Source organism: Polypterus senegalus, chromosome 10, assembly GCF_016835505.1.
Source record: "Polypterus senegalus isolate Bchr_013 chromosome 10, ASM1683550v1, whole genome shotgun sequence".
Classification (NCBI taxonomy): Eukaryota; Metazoa; Chordata; class Cladistia; order Polypteriformes; family Polypteridae; genus Polypterus; species Polypterus senegalus.
This window is the reverse complement of record NC_053163.1, coordinates 133,115,298-133,128,969: the sequence shown is the minus strand read 5'-3', so window position 1 is coordinate 133,128,969 and position 13,672 is coordinate 133,115,298. Positions and strand designations below refer to the sequence as shown.

At 41.7% G+C, this 13,672-nt stretch overlaps 1 protein-coding gene across 2 annotated transcripts in view; it reads right to left on the bottom strand.

Moving 5' to 3' along the window:
• Positions 1–669: 669 nt before the first annotated feature.
• Positions 670–13,672, bottom strand: part of LOC120537629 (protein strawberry notch homolog 2-like) — a 79,284-nt gene continuing 66,281 nt past the window's right edge. For both annotated transcript variants that reach the window (XM_039766703.1, XM_039766704.1), the window contains 10 exons: positions 5,110–5,222; positions 4,948–5,019; positions 4,672–4,852; positions 4,440–4,583; positions 4,224–4,318; positions 4,045–4,137; positions 3,805–3,936; positions 3,605–3,681; positions 3,306–3,496; positions 670–2,920 (listed from right to left, as the gene is read on the bottom strand). In XM_039766703.1, coding sequence (XP_039622637.1) covers positions 2,214–2,920; positions 3,306–3,496; positions 3,605–3,681; positions 3,805–3,936; positions 4,045–4,137; positions 4,224–4,318; positions 4,440–4,583; positions 4,672–4,852; positions 4,948–5,019; positions 5,110–5,222 — 1,805 coding nt within the window. In that variant the 3' untranslated portion in view covers positions 670–2,213. The remainder of the gene's footprint in view (positions 2,921–3,305; positions 3,497–3,604; positions 3,682–3,804; positions 3,937–4,044; positions 4,138–4,223; positions 4,319–4,439; positions 4,584–4,671; positions 4,853–4,947; positions 5,020–5,109; positions 5,223–13,672) is intronic.

The following is a 13,672-nucleotide window of genomic DNA, read 5'->3' as shown; positions in this document are numbered from 1 at the left end:
TCATTTTTGGGGTAGACCAAGTACCATCAACAGCGACCTCGCGTTTATCCAAATAGTCCGATCCGGACGTTGTGCCAGCGCGTGAAGGCAGCATGCCCTCCTCGACCCCGATGCTCAGGTGCCCACAGTGCCACGTCCTCTCGACACTAGCTCTACGTTGTGTGCACACTGATCCTGCCAAACGTCCCCTGACATACACACGACAAGAGGAGTTCACAATCTTTATTTTAACAAAGATTGTAATACAATATATTTTTTTCCTTCAGTTATAAGTAGAAAACTTTGAAGAATTAGTCAAAAAGGCACAATTTGTACAATATATACAGTCTGATCTAAATTATAAATATATAGAAAAGCAAACCCAGAATAAAAAGTGCTAAAACAGTTTTACAGAAAATAAAAGCATTTTTTAAAAATCCATACAATCAGTAGCAATGTTCTGTTAATAATTTATTTCAGTGAAAATGCTGTAAAGCCACCAGCAGGAAAATGAAGTGGAAACCAGTAGGTGTGCTTGCGGGGCGGCGCGGCTCCTCTCGCACACGGCGGCATTCCTGAGATTGACAGATCAGGTCATGGAAACTTTGGTGCGGCTCCCAAGGAACGATAGAGACGGTGGGACACAAGAGTGCAAATTTTTTGGTGACGGGTGACATGATAGAAATGGGAAAGAAAAAAAAAATTGTATATATCCCTGACTCGAGCCCAGTCGTAGCGAGCTCCTTGTTCCCAGCTTACTTCGACGAGTCCCTTCAAAAACACACACACACACACACTCGTGACACGCGCTCGCTCGCTCACACGCATGACATGCACGCGGACAGAATTATTGCGGAGGTCACAACCCTTACTGATGCCAGTCCGGAGCTCCACTGGGAGACTCCTTGTTGTCTGCATGTGGCGCTAGGCAGTGACCAGCAGGAGGCCTCGCAGAGTAAGGACCACAACATGTCGAAGAGACACACACGTATACAGACGGGACAGACACGCAGTCATTCGGCCAAGAGCCTGGGGTACCGGTCACACCCATGTGGCACTGGGGACCTCATCACTCTGCTTTCTTCCATTATGTAATCAATACACCTAGAATGGTACAAACGTTATAAATAAACACACAAACATTCTTACTAACCACGCAACATAGCAAGTTCAAGCCTAGGTACTGGCACCACCAGCTGCCTTGGGGCACAACACACCAAGCCGTCTGACACACACACACCTATATATATATATATATATATATATATATATATATATATATATATATATATATATATATATATATATAAAAACTCCATGGGACCTGCTGTAATACTTGGGAGGGAAAGACACATGGAATCCCTAACCTGTCCCAGCTGTGCCACTCCACCACCACCACAGCCCCTTCTTGGCACATTTTTACTTTAAAAATTTATTGGCAAGCTGGAAGCAGCAGTGGCAGAAAAGAGGCTGCTGTGCAGTTAGGACCAGAAAGAGAATGAAGAGAGCTTTAGAAACCTGCAGGGGGCAGCATAATGCCTCAACAGCACTAGGGTCACCCTTGTCCTTTGGCTGACCAGTCAAACAGAGTTAAGAAGTAAGCTGATGCCACTTAGAATGCCAAGCACTGTCATTTGTCACCCTGGCTCTCCCCACCCCCAACTCCTCAGTCTGGTTCAAAGCATGTAGTGCACTTGAGGATGTGATCCTCTAGAGTTTTAGGTGGACAGGGGCGGGGAGAATGATGTAAAGGCAAAAGCCCCCCTCCATGCTGGTGGGGGTGGACTGGGGTCTAAACCACTACACTGTGGAGGATGCTCTTCCTGTATCTCAGAAACATTCCCCTACCGCTGGAGGGGTAGCGTCACCGGTATTATATATCGTTGGTGGCTTGTGGGGTGGGAGCAGGGTGCAGAGCCATGGGCTTTCTGAATGCCCAGCAGCGGACCGGCAGTGTGCCCCTTTCCCTGGTACGGAGACAGCTACAGACTGGCAGAGTCCTCACCAGCAAGGGTTTACTGAAGGATCTGAAAAGTAAACATTTGTTTACAAATAGATAGATATCTTTCTGTGTGTATGTATATATATATTATATATATAATTTAAATAAAAACAAAAGTCACATGATTCCGTGTGATAAAAAGGCAAATCCCAAAGAAAAATATGGGATGACCTCTAGTTAGAAAAAGCTTCCTGTTTTAAAAAGACCTGCTGTTGGCCAAGTAGTGGTGAGGTCAAAGGTCGAAGGACTGGCAAGGGTGCACATCAGGAGAAATCCCATACTGAATGACCGAGCGGCGCTCCGGGGGAGTCTGAAACATGCTGTTTAAAACTTCTCGAATGTTGATACTGTTCGTGTCGGCCTGCCCATTGGGTGCAGACAAGGTCTGTTGAAAGTTGTGCACTGGTGTCTGGGTCAGCGCTGTCCTGGGGGCCGCCGCTTGCTCAGGGTGCTGGTAAGCAGTAGACAGGTTTAAAGTGGTTTCATCAAACACCAGACCTGCAAAGTCTTGAGGGTCCAGGGTGGGCAGGGAGTGCCCAGTCTGGCTTGTCTGAGCAATGAAAGACTCCAGGCTCAAGTCTTCCTGTGCTTGGGCAACCGGAGCCCCAGAAGATTCTGTACCTGGCCCTGTGCTGGGTTCCTGTGGTGGTGAGGGGCTGACTGTCAGGTCCAAAATCTCCTTGAAGTTGTTTGGACATGGACTCCAAGAGGTTAAGGGAGGCATGATGGGATTCATTTTGGACAAGTCAAGAGGCTGAGAACCACAGAGTTTTTCCAGCATCAGCCGATAGTCCTGCTCTTGCCGCAGCTCCCTGTCACGTGCTGCCTGCTGCAGCTCCCGTTCTCGTGCGGCCCGTTCCCTGCGTTTTCGTACTGATTCATCCATTTGTTTCAACTCTTCTTGGATGCGATTGACACAGCTCTCTGGGATCTTGATGCCTGCAGAAGCAAAAAGGTATTAAAAGGTGCAAGTGCAGTAAAAATGGACCAACAGGAGCCAACTGCAGCAATCCACAACTATTAAATGGACAGATAGGATGACAAGGGAAGATGTATTCAGCCAGCATCACGCTGTGTCCAGAGTCAAGTGACCTCTTCTTGTTCAGTTATTAAGTCAGAAGCCTATGTCCATTCCAGCTAAATGACTGTCTCAATGTGCTGGTGTTAATAACCCTGTGTCCCATAATTTACCCTGCTTTCATTTTAAACATCTGGTTCTGGTGAACCCTAGAAATCAAACCCATTCCCCTCAAAGCTCAAGACAGCGAGTCTCAAGAGTAACCCCAGTCTCCCAGCCTCCTGCATCAGACCCACAAGAACATACCGACTTGCTTGTTGTGTTGTTTGGTCTTGAGCCGCACAATCTGCAGGATACTGGAGTTGGTGATGTCAGAAACTATATCAGCTACCCTCTTCCAGACACGGAGCAGAGCACCACACAGCATGTGGTAGTGTCGCAGCCTCATGCCAAGCCAGCATTCGTGACCTTCTGCTATCTGCTTGCACTTTCCTGTCCTGAGAGAGAGAGAGAGAGGGAGAGGGGTGGGAGAGTGTAATGGGAGTCGCATGTGAACAGTGATAATGCATGTAAGTAATCAAGTGCCACAGACAGCACTCGCTTACCCAACGGCATGTGTACAGTTGCGGATGGAGAAATTGAACTGCTCTTCCCAGTATTCTCTTGCATCATCTGGGGGAACCTGTAAAGGAACCAAAGTTGAAAGAGTGAGGGAGAGAAAAGTTTACTGCCCCCACAGCTAATCTGTGTTGGCTCATTGCAACTGCCTATCCTGAAAGCATTACTTACTGGCTTGGGAACCCACCTTACGGTATTTCTTGGTGAGACTTTCAATATTCTCTAGGTGGACCTGCTTTCCAATGTTGGGCTTGTAAATGATAAAATTCTTTCCTCGGTTCTGTTCTGCCAACAGTACAACTGGGATTCTGCCTCTTAACTTTTGAGGAACAAAAATGTAGCAATTAGCTAGGAACAGCGCACCACAAACACTCCTATCTAAAGCAAGAGGTGGTGACCACCTTGCACACAAAATGCATCCACCCACCTTGTAAGAGAGGTAGAAACCATCATCTGGGCCGCTCACCTTCTGGAATCGGCTGTAGGCCTCATCCCACATCATACCTCTGTCTACGCTGATCTACAGGATGCAAAGTCAAACACCACATGAAACGATCTAGTGCCAAATCAGTCCATCTATTTGCCATAAATATCCTATCATCTCACCTTGTAGAGGACCACCTGGCCATCTTGAGGGTTCCCTGGTGTTAGAAACTCTGCTTTGGTCTCCTCATAGATCTTATCATTCCCTGGCGCCAAATCTGGAAAGAGACAGGTACCATAAGGTTCAATGAGATGAGGTAGCCAGTGTACATATGTGGACTGGGGTGTATGGGTAAAGAGAAAGAAACAGAAAAATTAGAAGTAATTGAGGTCACTTACCCAAGATGCCCATGTCGTATTTGCCCTCTTTCTTGTCTTTGTCTATCAGGTAGTCAAAGTTGTCAGTAAAGTACTGGAACAGTGAATTTTGTTTGTGTACCTCCAGACCCAGGATGCGGTTCAGGAATTTGGTAATGGTACAGTCTGAATAATGAGAGGAACAAACGATTAGATGTCAGTAGGCACATATCAAGGTCCAATAAAGATTATGTTCAGGGACCCCATAATATACCTTTCTCTACGCCGACACCAAATCTTAACTCCCGGCAGAAAATTCCGACATCCATCAGGCCCCGCTTCATATCTCGGAAGAACATGGCATCACCTCCTGGGTAATCCTTTGGCGGGGACACCTTGCTCTCGATCTGTCCTAGGATGGCTTTGATGATTTTGTCTAGGGCCCGGGCACCATACTGCAGATTAGAAAGTAGCAATAGGGTTGGACAAATGAGACTTGGATGTACCCAATATGAGGAGTCATTCTTTTAGTGCCTTCTCATTCTCCTACCTTATTTTCAAAATTGTATTTGCTCAGGTCTCTGGACTCGGTGGCTCTCCGATCACCATGGGTGAGGGCTCCCTAAAAGGAGAAAAAAAATGTACTTCGTCTACTAACTAGGTATAGTGTCAGGCAACCACTACCAAAGACAACCATTAAAATGGGACCTACCAGGCTTTCCAATCTCTTGGCCACAATGGATGCAAACCTTCTCTCGCCAGCAAGCTCGGAGATAAGGAATATGTACTCTGGAGCAGTTCTCTGATTGGACCGGTGAGTCCGCCCTAGGAGACAAAGCAACACTGGGATCAAAGATCAGAGGAGATCACTGGTTACTTCACCCTAAGGCTAACAGAACTCTTTTTCTTATCCCACCAGAAGAAACCTGGAGTAAAATATAGGAGTTCTTTAATCATATATTTGTTACATCGTGCATTATGCTTTTTAATACATTTCTATATTTTTTTTAACAAGTAGTTTGGAATATTGGTAACTTGGGGGAAAAAAGACTAATTCCAACAAAAGCCTGCTGCTTAGCCTTCTGTGCAAAATATTCATTTGGAATTAATCTTGCGATTTTGTTTCTTTTTTATTCACAGCTGTGATAAAGAATCTTGTATTACAAGACAGGTTTTATATAAAAATGACATCTAATAATGAAGAAAGTCTGATGTATATCATTTTGGTTAAGTTGCTGGTGGCAAAATGCAAGAAAGCTTTGCTTTATGATTACAAAGCAATGGATTCAAATGTAGATCCTGCCTCACCCAAATAATCAGCTCATTTTAATTTTTATAATCTTTATATTTTGTCATGTGTGTAAGTGAAAAGAAGCAAATAGCCAATACTACAAGAATCTAAAACAAGAACATTTTCTGAAACTGAAAGGTTTGTCACTTTGAACTTGTCAGTTTTTTTTCCTTTCACATTTGAAATGGTAATCTGTTGGCCATTATTATAAGTTTGGTTTTATTTAACCACCTTGGTGTTAACCCTGAGAAACTTTTGGCCTCAGAATTCTATGTAAATAAAGTGCTTCTCAAGTCCTACTTGGGTTAATCGATTTTGATGAGATGTGGAGTGTTAAGCCCAAACAGCATTTGGGACAGTATTCTGCTGTCCTCCTATGGATGAAGTAATATCATATTGCCCAAAAAAATAATCATGACTTTTTTAATTTCCCCCTGGAAAGTAACTCATCAATATTCATTAGTGGGGTGGTCACTTAATAAAAATAAAAAACATGAAATGCATTGCAAAGGAAAAGCTATAAAGACAGTTTTAGAACAATTTGAAACAGAACGGAACTATTAGTTGAATCAAGCTATAGTGACGACAATGTGAACTGGTCATTAGATATTGACACAGATCATGAAACTAATGTATATAGCACTGTACAACCAAAATACCATAATATTCCAGGTGAATTTGGCCATCTGAAGGTTCGTCATTGTGCAACATTTGTGGCAAAAAAGTAAAATGATTGGGATCAAGAAGAAAGACAAGACAGACGTTAGCCCCCTAAGTACTTTCACAGTGCAGTAACTGTCAATGTACGTGTCAGGAGAAATGTGGAAGTCACTGAGCCTTGTGCTGTGGTAGCCTACAACACCACAATGGGCTTGTTGATCAAGCCAATCAGGCACCGACATTCTACCCCATTATGCTCAAGCCCCTGAGAAATATCATAAAAAAGTGTACAAAGAAAAACACTTTTACTGTCCTGAGATCAACATTGGACTGTATGTTAGCGACTGTCTCAAAACGTACCACAGGAAGTGTGTATTCTAAATCCGGATCGATACAGGTGAGGACACTAGACAAATGAAGACTGAATGCAGTTTCAGGTAACAAAGCAAGTGTCTGGAGAAAAACCTATACCACAAATATGAAAACTAATTAACTTCAAAAATACTTACTTTAAAGCTCAATTTTAGTAAATGGTAAGAAAAATGGGTGAGCTTAATCACGACCAAAAACACCATTTTGAGATTTTTATATAAATTCCTGGTGGTGCATTTGGAGGCTGGATTTAAGCCCCAGTTACTGTCTTGTTTTTGGAAAGTTATTCCACAGTTTGAATGGGTTTTTTCTACGCACACCAGTGTCTTCTTTCCACAACTCTAACAACATAGAACTTAGAATTTCTAACTGGCAATTCCAAACTGTAGAGAGTGTGTGTATTTTAACAAAACCTTCCAGCACTGACTAAAATATGACCACTGTGGTGTCAGTGAGAAGAGAGGTGAAACAACAAAATGCCAAAAAACAATGTGTTGTTAGTTTAAGTTTTGCCCAGATCTGCCCCACATTTTGAAAATTCTGGTCCACAGCCAAACCTGCCTAAAAATAGTGCCACAATATTCATCCGACAGCCACAATTTTTTATTTGGTAACTGAAGGGTATGTGACACAATCTAGGATTATACATGGGAAGCATATGTTATATCACCCCGGGTTAATGTATGTTGCAGGTTTTGCAAATTTAAGCAAGAAAGTTGTGGCATATAATATAAAAATATTGTAGCTTTTACCTAATTGTGCTGTGTAGAATTTGTCTGGTAAATTTTTCAACAACCGCAAGGAAGGTCTGTTTACAGGTTAACAGTATTGCACATATTATGGAAGTAAAATGGTGTAAAGTCATCCAGAAAGAAAGATACATTTATTCTGATAAACATTTTGAAGTTACTGCCCACCATCCATGTTACTAAATCATGGATTGTGCAACTGTGAAATAATGTGCTAATTTTCACAAACCTTGTACCACTGAATGGCAGCGACTGCGACGTTTCCACTGATATGTAGATATCCACATATGGACATAATGAGACACAGCTGACAGCATGCGTAATGAAAAAAGACACTATTTGTATTATGTCAATGTGTAGGTGGTGTACTTGGGTGTAAGAGTGTATTATTGTGGATGGAGTTCATGATTTTTATACGATTCACTGTTTTATGTGCAATAAAATTGTTATGAACATGGATCCTCATTTGGAGAGGTTTTGGAAGGGGAGGTACCAAATACTGTAACTATTTATTTCTTTGTGTTATCAACAGGAAACTTTAGACATGTAACAGTAGACATGTCTGGGAACGCCTCAGAGGTGAAAAACTGTCTTGGCATTACTTATACATGAGATACTATATAATGTATCAGAAAAGAAAAGATTGAAAATATTACGGTGAATTCCTGTTCCTTTTTCCTAGTTTAGCAGCAGTTTCTTCTAAGTAACTGTTGACTGTTCTGCCTGTTATTTTTTACATAATAAGGCTTTGTTTTGGGGTACCTCCCACCCCCTGCAGGTGGAGATTGCTGAAAAATGCCCCAAGGGTGTAAGGGGTTTTTAATACATGAATGAAAATCCTTTGCTGTCAACGACTGCCTTAAGTCTGGAAACCATGAATCACCACCAAATGCCGAGTTTCCTCTCTTGAGATGCTCTGCCAGGCCTTTACTGCGGCTGCCTTCAGTTGCTGCTTGTTTGTTGGTTTTCTGCCTTCAGTTTTGTCTTCAGTAACTGAAAAACATGTTCTGTTGGGTTGAGATTTGATGATTGACTTGGCCACTGAAGAATATCCCATGAGAAACACTAGGGTTGCTCTAGCAGTATGTTTTGGGTCATTATCCATTTACACTATAAAGTGCCTTCCAATCAGTTGTGCAGCATTTGGCTGAATCTGAGCAAAGAGTACAGCCCTATTCACTTCAGAATTCATCTTACTACTTCTGTCAGCAGTCACATCATCAATAAACGCCAGTGACCCCGCTCCATTGGCAGCCATACATGCGCTGCCATAACACTGCCTTCACAATGTTTGACAGATGATGTGGTATACTTCAGATCATGAGCTTTCCTTTTCTTTCTCTGTACTTTTGTCATCTCATGATTCGGGTACAAGTTGATCTTGGTTTCATCTCTCCAAAGAACCTTATTCCTGACCTGGGCAGACTTGTTAAGATGCTCTCTGGCAAAGTCTAATCTGGCATTCATGTTCTTCAGTGTTACCAGTGGTATGCATCTAGAGGTAAACCCTCTGTATTTACATGCATGAAGGTGTCCTTTGATTGTAGACTTTGACAGTGATATGCCTACCCACTCAAGAGTGCTCTTGACCTGGTTAGATGGTGTGAAGGGGTGTTTCCTTCACCAAGGAAAGAATTCTGCAATCATCCACTTTAGCTGGTCTCCCAGGCCTTTTGGTGTTGCAGAGCTCACCAGTGCATTCCTTCTTTTTAACAATATACCAAATTGTTGATGTGGGCACTCCTAAAGTTTTAGCAACCTCTCCGATAGGTTTATTTTGTTTAATCAGCCTAATGATGGCCTTCTTCACTTGGCATCGACACCTCTTTGGACCTCAGATCGAGTTCCAGTGAACAGCTATCAAACGCAAATTAAGCACTTTGAATCAACTTCAGACCTTTTATCTACATAATTTGTCATGGAATAACAAGGGAACGAGCCACACCTGGTCATGACATTGCCAGTCAGTCACCTGTTCAATTACTTTCGAGCCCCTGAAAATGGATGGACTCTCTCAAAAACGGCTGTAATTTCTAAAAGCTAAATGCAATACCTTTGTTAAACCTTAAAGTCTTGCATCCATCCATTATCCAACCCGCTATATCATAACTACAGGGTCACAGGGGTCTGCTGGAGCCAATCCCAGCCAACACAGCGTACAAGGCAGAAAACAAACCCCGGGCAGGGCACCAGCCCACCGCAGGGCGTGCACACACACACACACACACCCAAGCACACACTAGGGACAATTTACAATCGCCAATGCACCTAACCTGCATGTCTTTGGACAGTGGGAGGAAATCTATTGTGGTGGTATACAGAAAGAAAATGACAAAAATTACACAGATCTCTAAATACTTATGGACCTAAATGTATGCTTGTTCATAAACCATGTTATGTAGACTTAAAAAAATCCCACCGTTCAACAGCCTCTCTTTAGTTATTTGCCCTATTTAGCAAACTGCAATCAGAACCCCTGAATCAAATTTGAAGTGTAATGCAAAGCACTAGTATGGTACAGTACAAGTGACCCCACCACATACTGTCTTCAGCCTCCACATGCACCTCAAGTAAGGAATTTTCTATATAGCACTCTTACAAAAAATACTAGAAAACACTCAGACATTGCACTTGCAGGACAACAGACAATAGGACTAACAAACAGCAATTCAAGCGAGTGAAAAGGTATCTATCAGTGGGGTGGTATGACGACAACACCAGTATTGACTTGTTAAAACAAAACAAAAAAAGAATGAAAAAAGCACAACTCTTGGCCATGCTTGGACAAAGTGCAACACAAGCAAGTTTTACATTTTCAACTGCTTTACAGTTAACACACCCTCTTTTTAGGTAAAAAATGTGAGGCATGCATTGTGCATTTATTCACAGCTATAAATCTCAGACTTCGATCTATGTGGGGTCTGGAACACAGATCACTTCCTCATTCCCTGGTGAAGTCATAAAATGCATAGCATACACTTCTGGAGCTATCATGCTACGTGCACAGTGAACAGTCTAAAAACTGACATAAAAAATTATAAAAATGCTTAAGAATAACTAATAAAATTAGATGTTTGGAGTATTTACTAATGTGTTTTATGGAATTTGAATTTATCAAAACTGGCTCATGTACCATTTGCAGATCAAATATAAAATACTTGACTATCATCATCAAAGTTAAAATATCTAATTTCATAGAATAGAGTACTCACTCAAAATATATCTGCTTGGTTATACTTGGCAGCAGTGTACCTGTACAGTTAACTTAAACTTTCTCAGCCACAGGTGCACTTTGGGTTATGAAACTGCTCAACATGACTCACAGTAATGAGTCAAAACAATCCATAAACAGAACATAGAACAGAACATTTCCACTTCCAAAACAGTAGGCTTCAAACATGCATTCAGAAAGGGACTCTGCTTAACACTAGAATTTACCAGAGCCTCCGAAAAAACTCGTAGATCCGTCCCACCTTAAAACGCTTTGCACCTCTCTGTCAGCATCATTTGTCCTTTAAATGTGTTGATAAGCAGCAAGCAGCCTACTATCACCTCCCCCCATGGTTTTCTCAGCTCGATTCTGTTTGACATTGGCACGCATTTGCTACGATCGCTTTGGTGGCGCAACGTTATCAAACTATTGACTGGTAATCAAAACTTCATGGATTCGATCCCGGACAATTCCATTTTAAGAAGTGAGCTGCACGTATTCTTAATATTTTAGAATAAAAACATACATTTTATTCCAGTTTAACAGCTGGTGTAATCTATGATACTTGTAAAGGTTGTGCGGGGTGGGAGGGATGTGATAGCAGGCTGCTTGCTGCTTATAAACACATTTAAAGGACAAAAGACGCTGACGGAGAGGTGTGAAGTGTTTTAAGGTGGGACAGATCTACGAGTTTTTTCGTAGGCTCTGATAATTCTAGTGTTAAAGCTATTCATGGGAGTCTTTGTCATAAACCAAAGCTGGGAAAAAAAAAAAGAGTTTTAAAAACCCCATTAATTTGGTAGGATTCACCCATTCACATTTCGAGGGACCTTTCAATTTCATAGGTCAACAGGATTATTATTTAACACTCCACAGTAAGGATTGCATAAATGGTCATAAATGACCAAGAACATCATGTTTGTTTATATACATTAAAAAAAACAAACACCCAACTACCTGCAGGTTAATTGATTTTTCTTTACTCACCTTCCACAGACATTTTGACAGTGTTCTCTAATTACAAAGATACATTTACGATATAAGCTGCACTGTAAATCATAAGTGATAAGCTGCAGCAAAGATTCAGAGATATTTGCTACATCTTTCACTGTTCCACAAAGAGCAGAGATTCTAGCACTACACTGCTTTTCTGCCAGCAGAGCACACTATTCTATTTGTTGGTGAAAAACTCTCATTTAATAATACATAAACAGTTGAGAAGCAATGCTCACTTATGGGTAAAGCTGGGTTTAACTTTTTGCTCAGGTTAGAACTAGAGTAGGATCATTTAAAAGTTCACATTTTCCAAAGCACAAGAATACTGAATATATTACCTTTGTAAAAATTTCTGAAACAAAACTAAATTGTCCCACCAAGTTTTGCCAGCTTTTATTCATATGACCCAGCCTTGCAAGTTTACTGGTAAATTCCAAAGGAAACTCGCATCTCTGAAATACTCTACACTGAGCACAATTCTGTTACCAGTCATAAATGGAAAGAGAACTAAACAGTACTGACATAAGGACAGGGGCCATGACCTGACCATGGGCAGAGAGGAGTATATTTACAGAAACAGGCCACCAGTGTGTATGTCTCTGATCAAACAATCAGAAACAGACTTCATTAGGGTGGTCTGAGGGCCCGACATTCTCTAGTGGGCCCTGTGCTCACTGCCTGGCACCATGGAGCTTGACTGGCATTTGCTATAGAATACCAGAATTGGCAGGCCCACCACTGGCACCCTGTGCTTTTCACAGATGAGAGCAGGTACACCCTGAGTACATGTGACAGACGTGAAAGGGTCTGGAGAAGCCATAGAGAAGGTTATGCTGCCTGTAACATCGTTCAGCATGACCTGTTTGGTGGTGTGTCAGTGATAAGTCTGGGGAAGCATATCCATGAAGAGATGCACAGACCTTTACAGGCTAGACAATGGCACCTTGGCTGCCATAAGGTATCGGGATGAAATCCTTGGACCCATTGTCAGACCCTATGCTGGTGCAGTGGGTCCTGGGTTCCTCCTGGTGCATGACAATGCTTGCCCTCATGTGGCAAGAGTATGCAGGCAGTTCCTGAAGGATGAAGGAACTGATACCATTGACTAGCCCCCACGCTTACCTGACCTAAATCCAACAGAACATCTCTGGGACACTGTTTCGGTCCATCAGATGCCGTCAGGTTGCACCTAAGACTGTCCAGGAACTTAGTGATGCGCTGGTCCAGATCTGGGAGGAGATCCCCCAGAACACCATCTGTCATCTCATTAGGAGCATGAATTGGATTAAATGTGTGGGTGAAACATTGCAACAATTTAGTTACTAGCTTACTGAACTGAATGGTTTACTGTGCATGGGATAATCCTACTATAAAAACTACTACTACTACTATTTCCATTGATTAACAAATCAATTCAATTATCAACAGTGACACAAATTAGTAACTTGTGTTGTTTTAAAAGCAATGGTAAAATCTGATATTACATGAATCTTTATCAATGGCAGACAGTATTTTTTTACAGCACATACTGATGTAAGAAAAGCAAGCCAGATTTTTTTTTTCCAGCAAAGTCTAATTTGAATGTAATAAAATATTTTGATGAGAGATTACATGTAAGACATAACTGTTCATTACACTGCGAATATATTAAAAACAAACATGTAAACAACTTCATACCATGATATTCCATATTTAACATACTGTACATGTACTTTGTACTTTTGGGATTATAAAATTATAAGACAGTCTTGTAAAAAAGTGCAGTTAATATGACCCTCACAGCCTTAAAGTTTCTCCTGTGCTGGTACCTTATCCTCAGCATTGACCTAATTAATTTCAATTGTTTCCCGGTTTCTTTTCTAGGACTGGAGCATTGGTAGGTTGAGTTATTAATCGTCATATTATTAGTCCACAACAGTGAGAGGCCATGTGAGACTGTGTACAATCTACCACTATAACCACTAGGACAGATGTTTCAAGACAGGAACAAAACCTG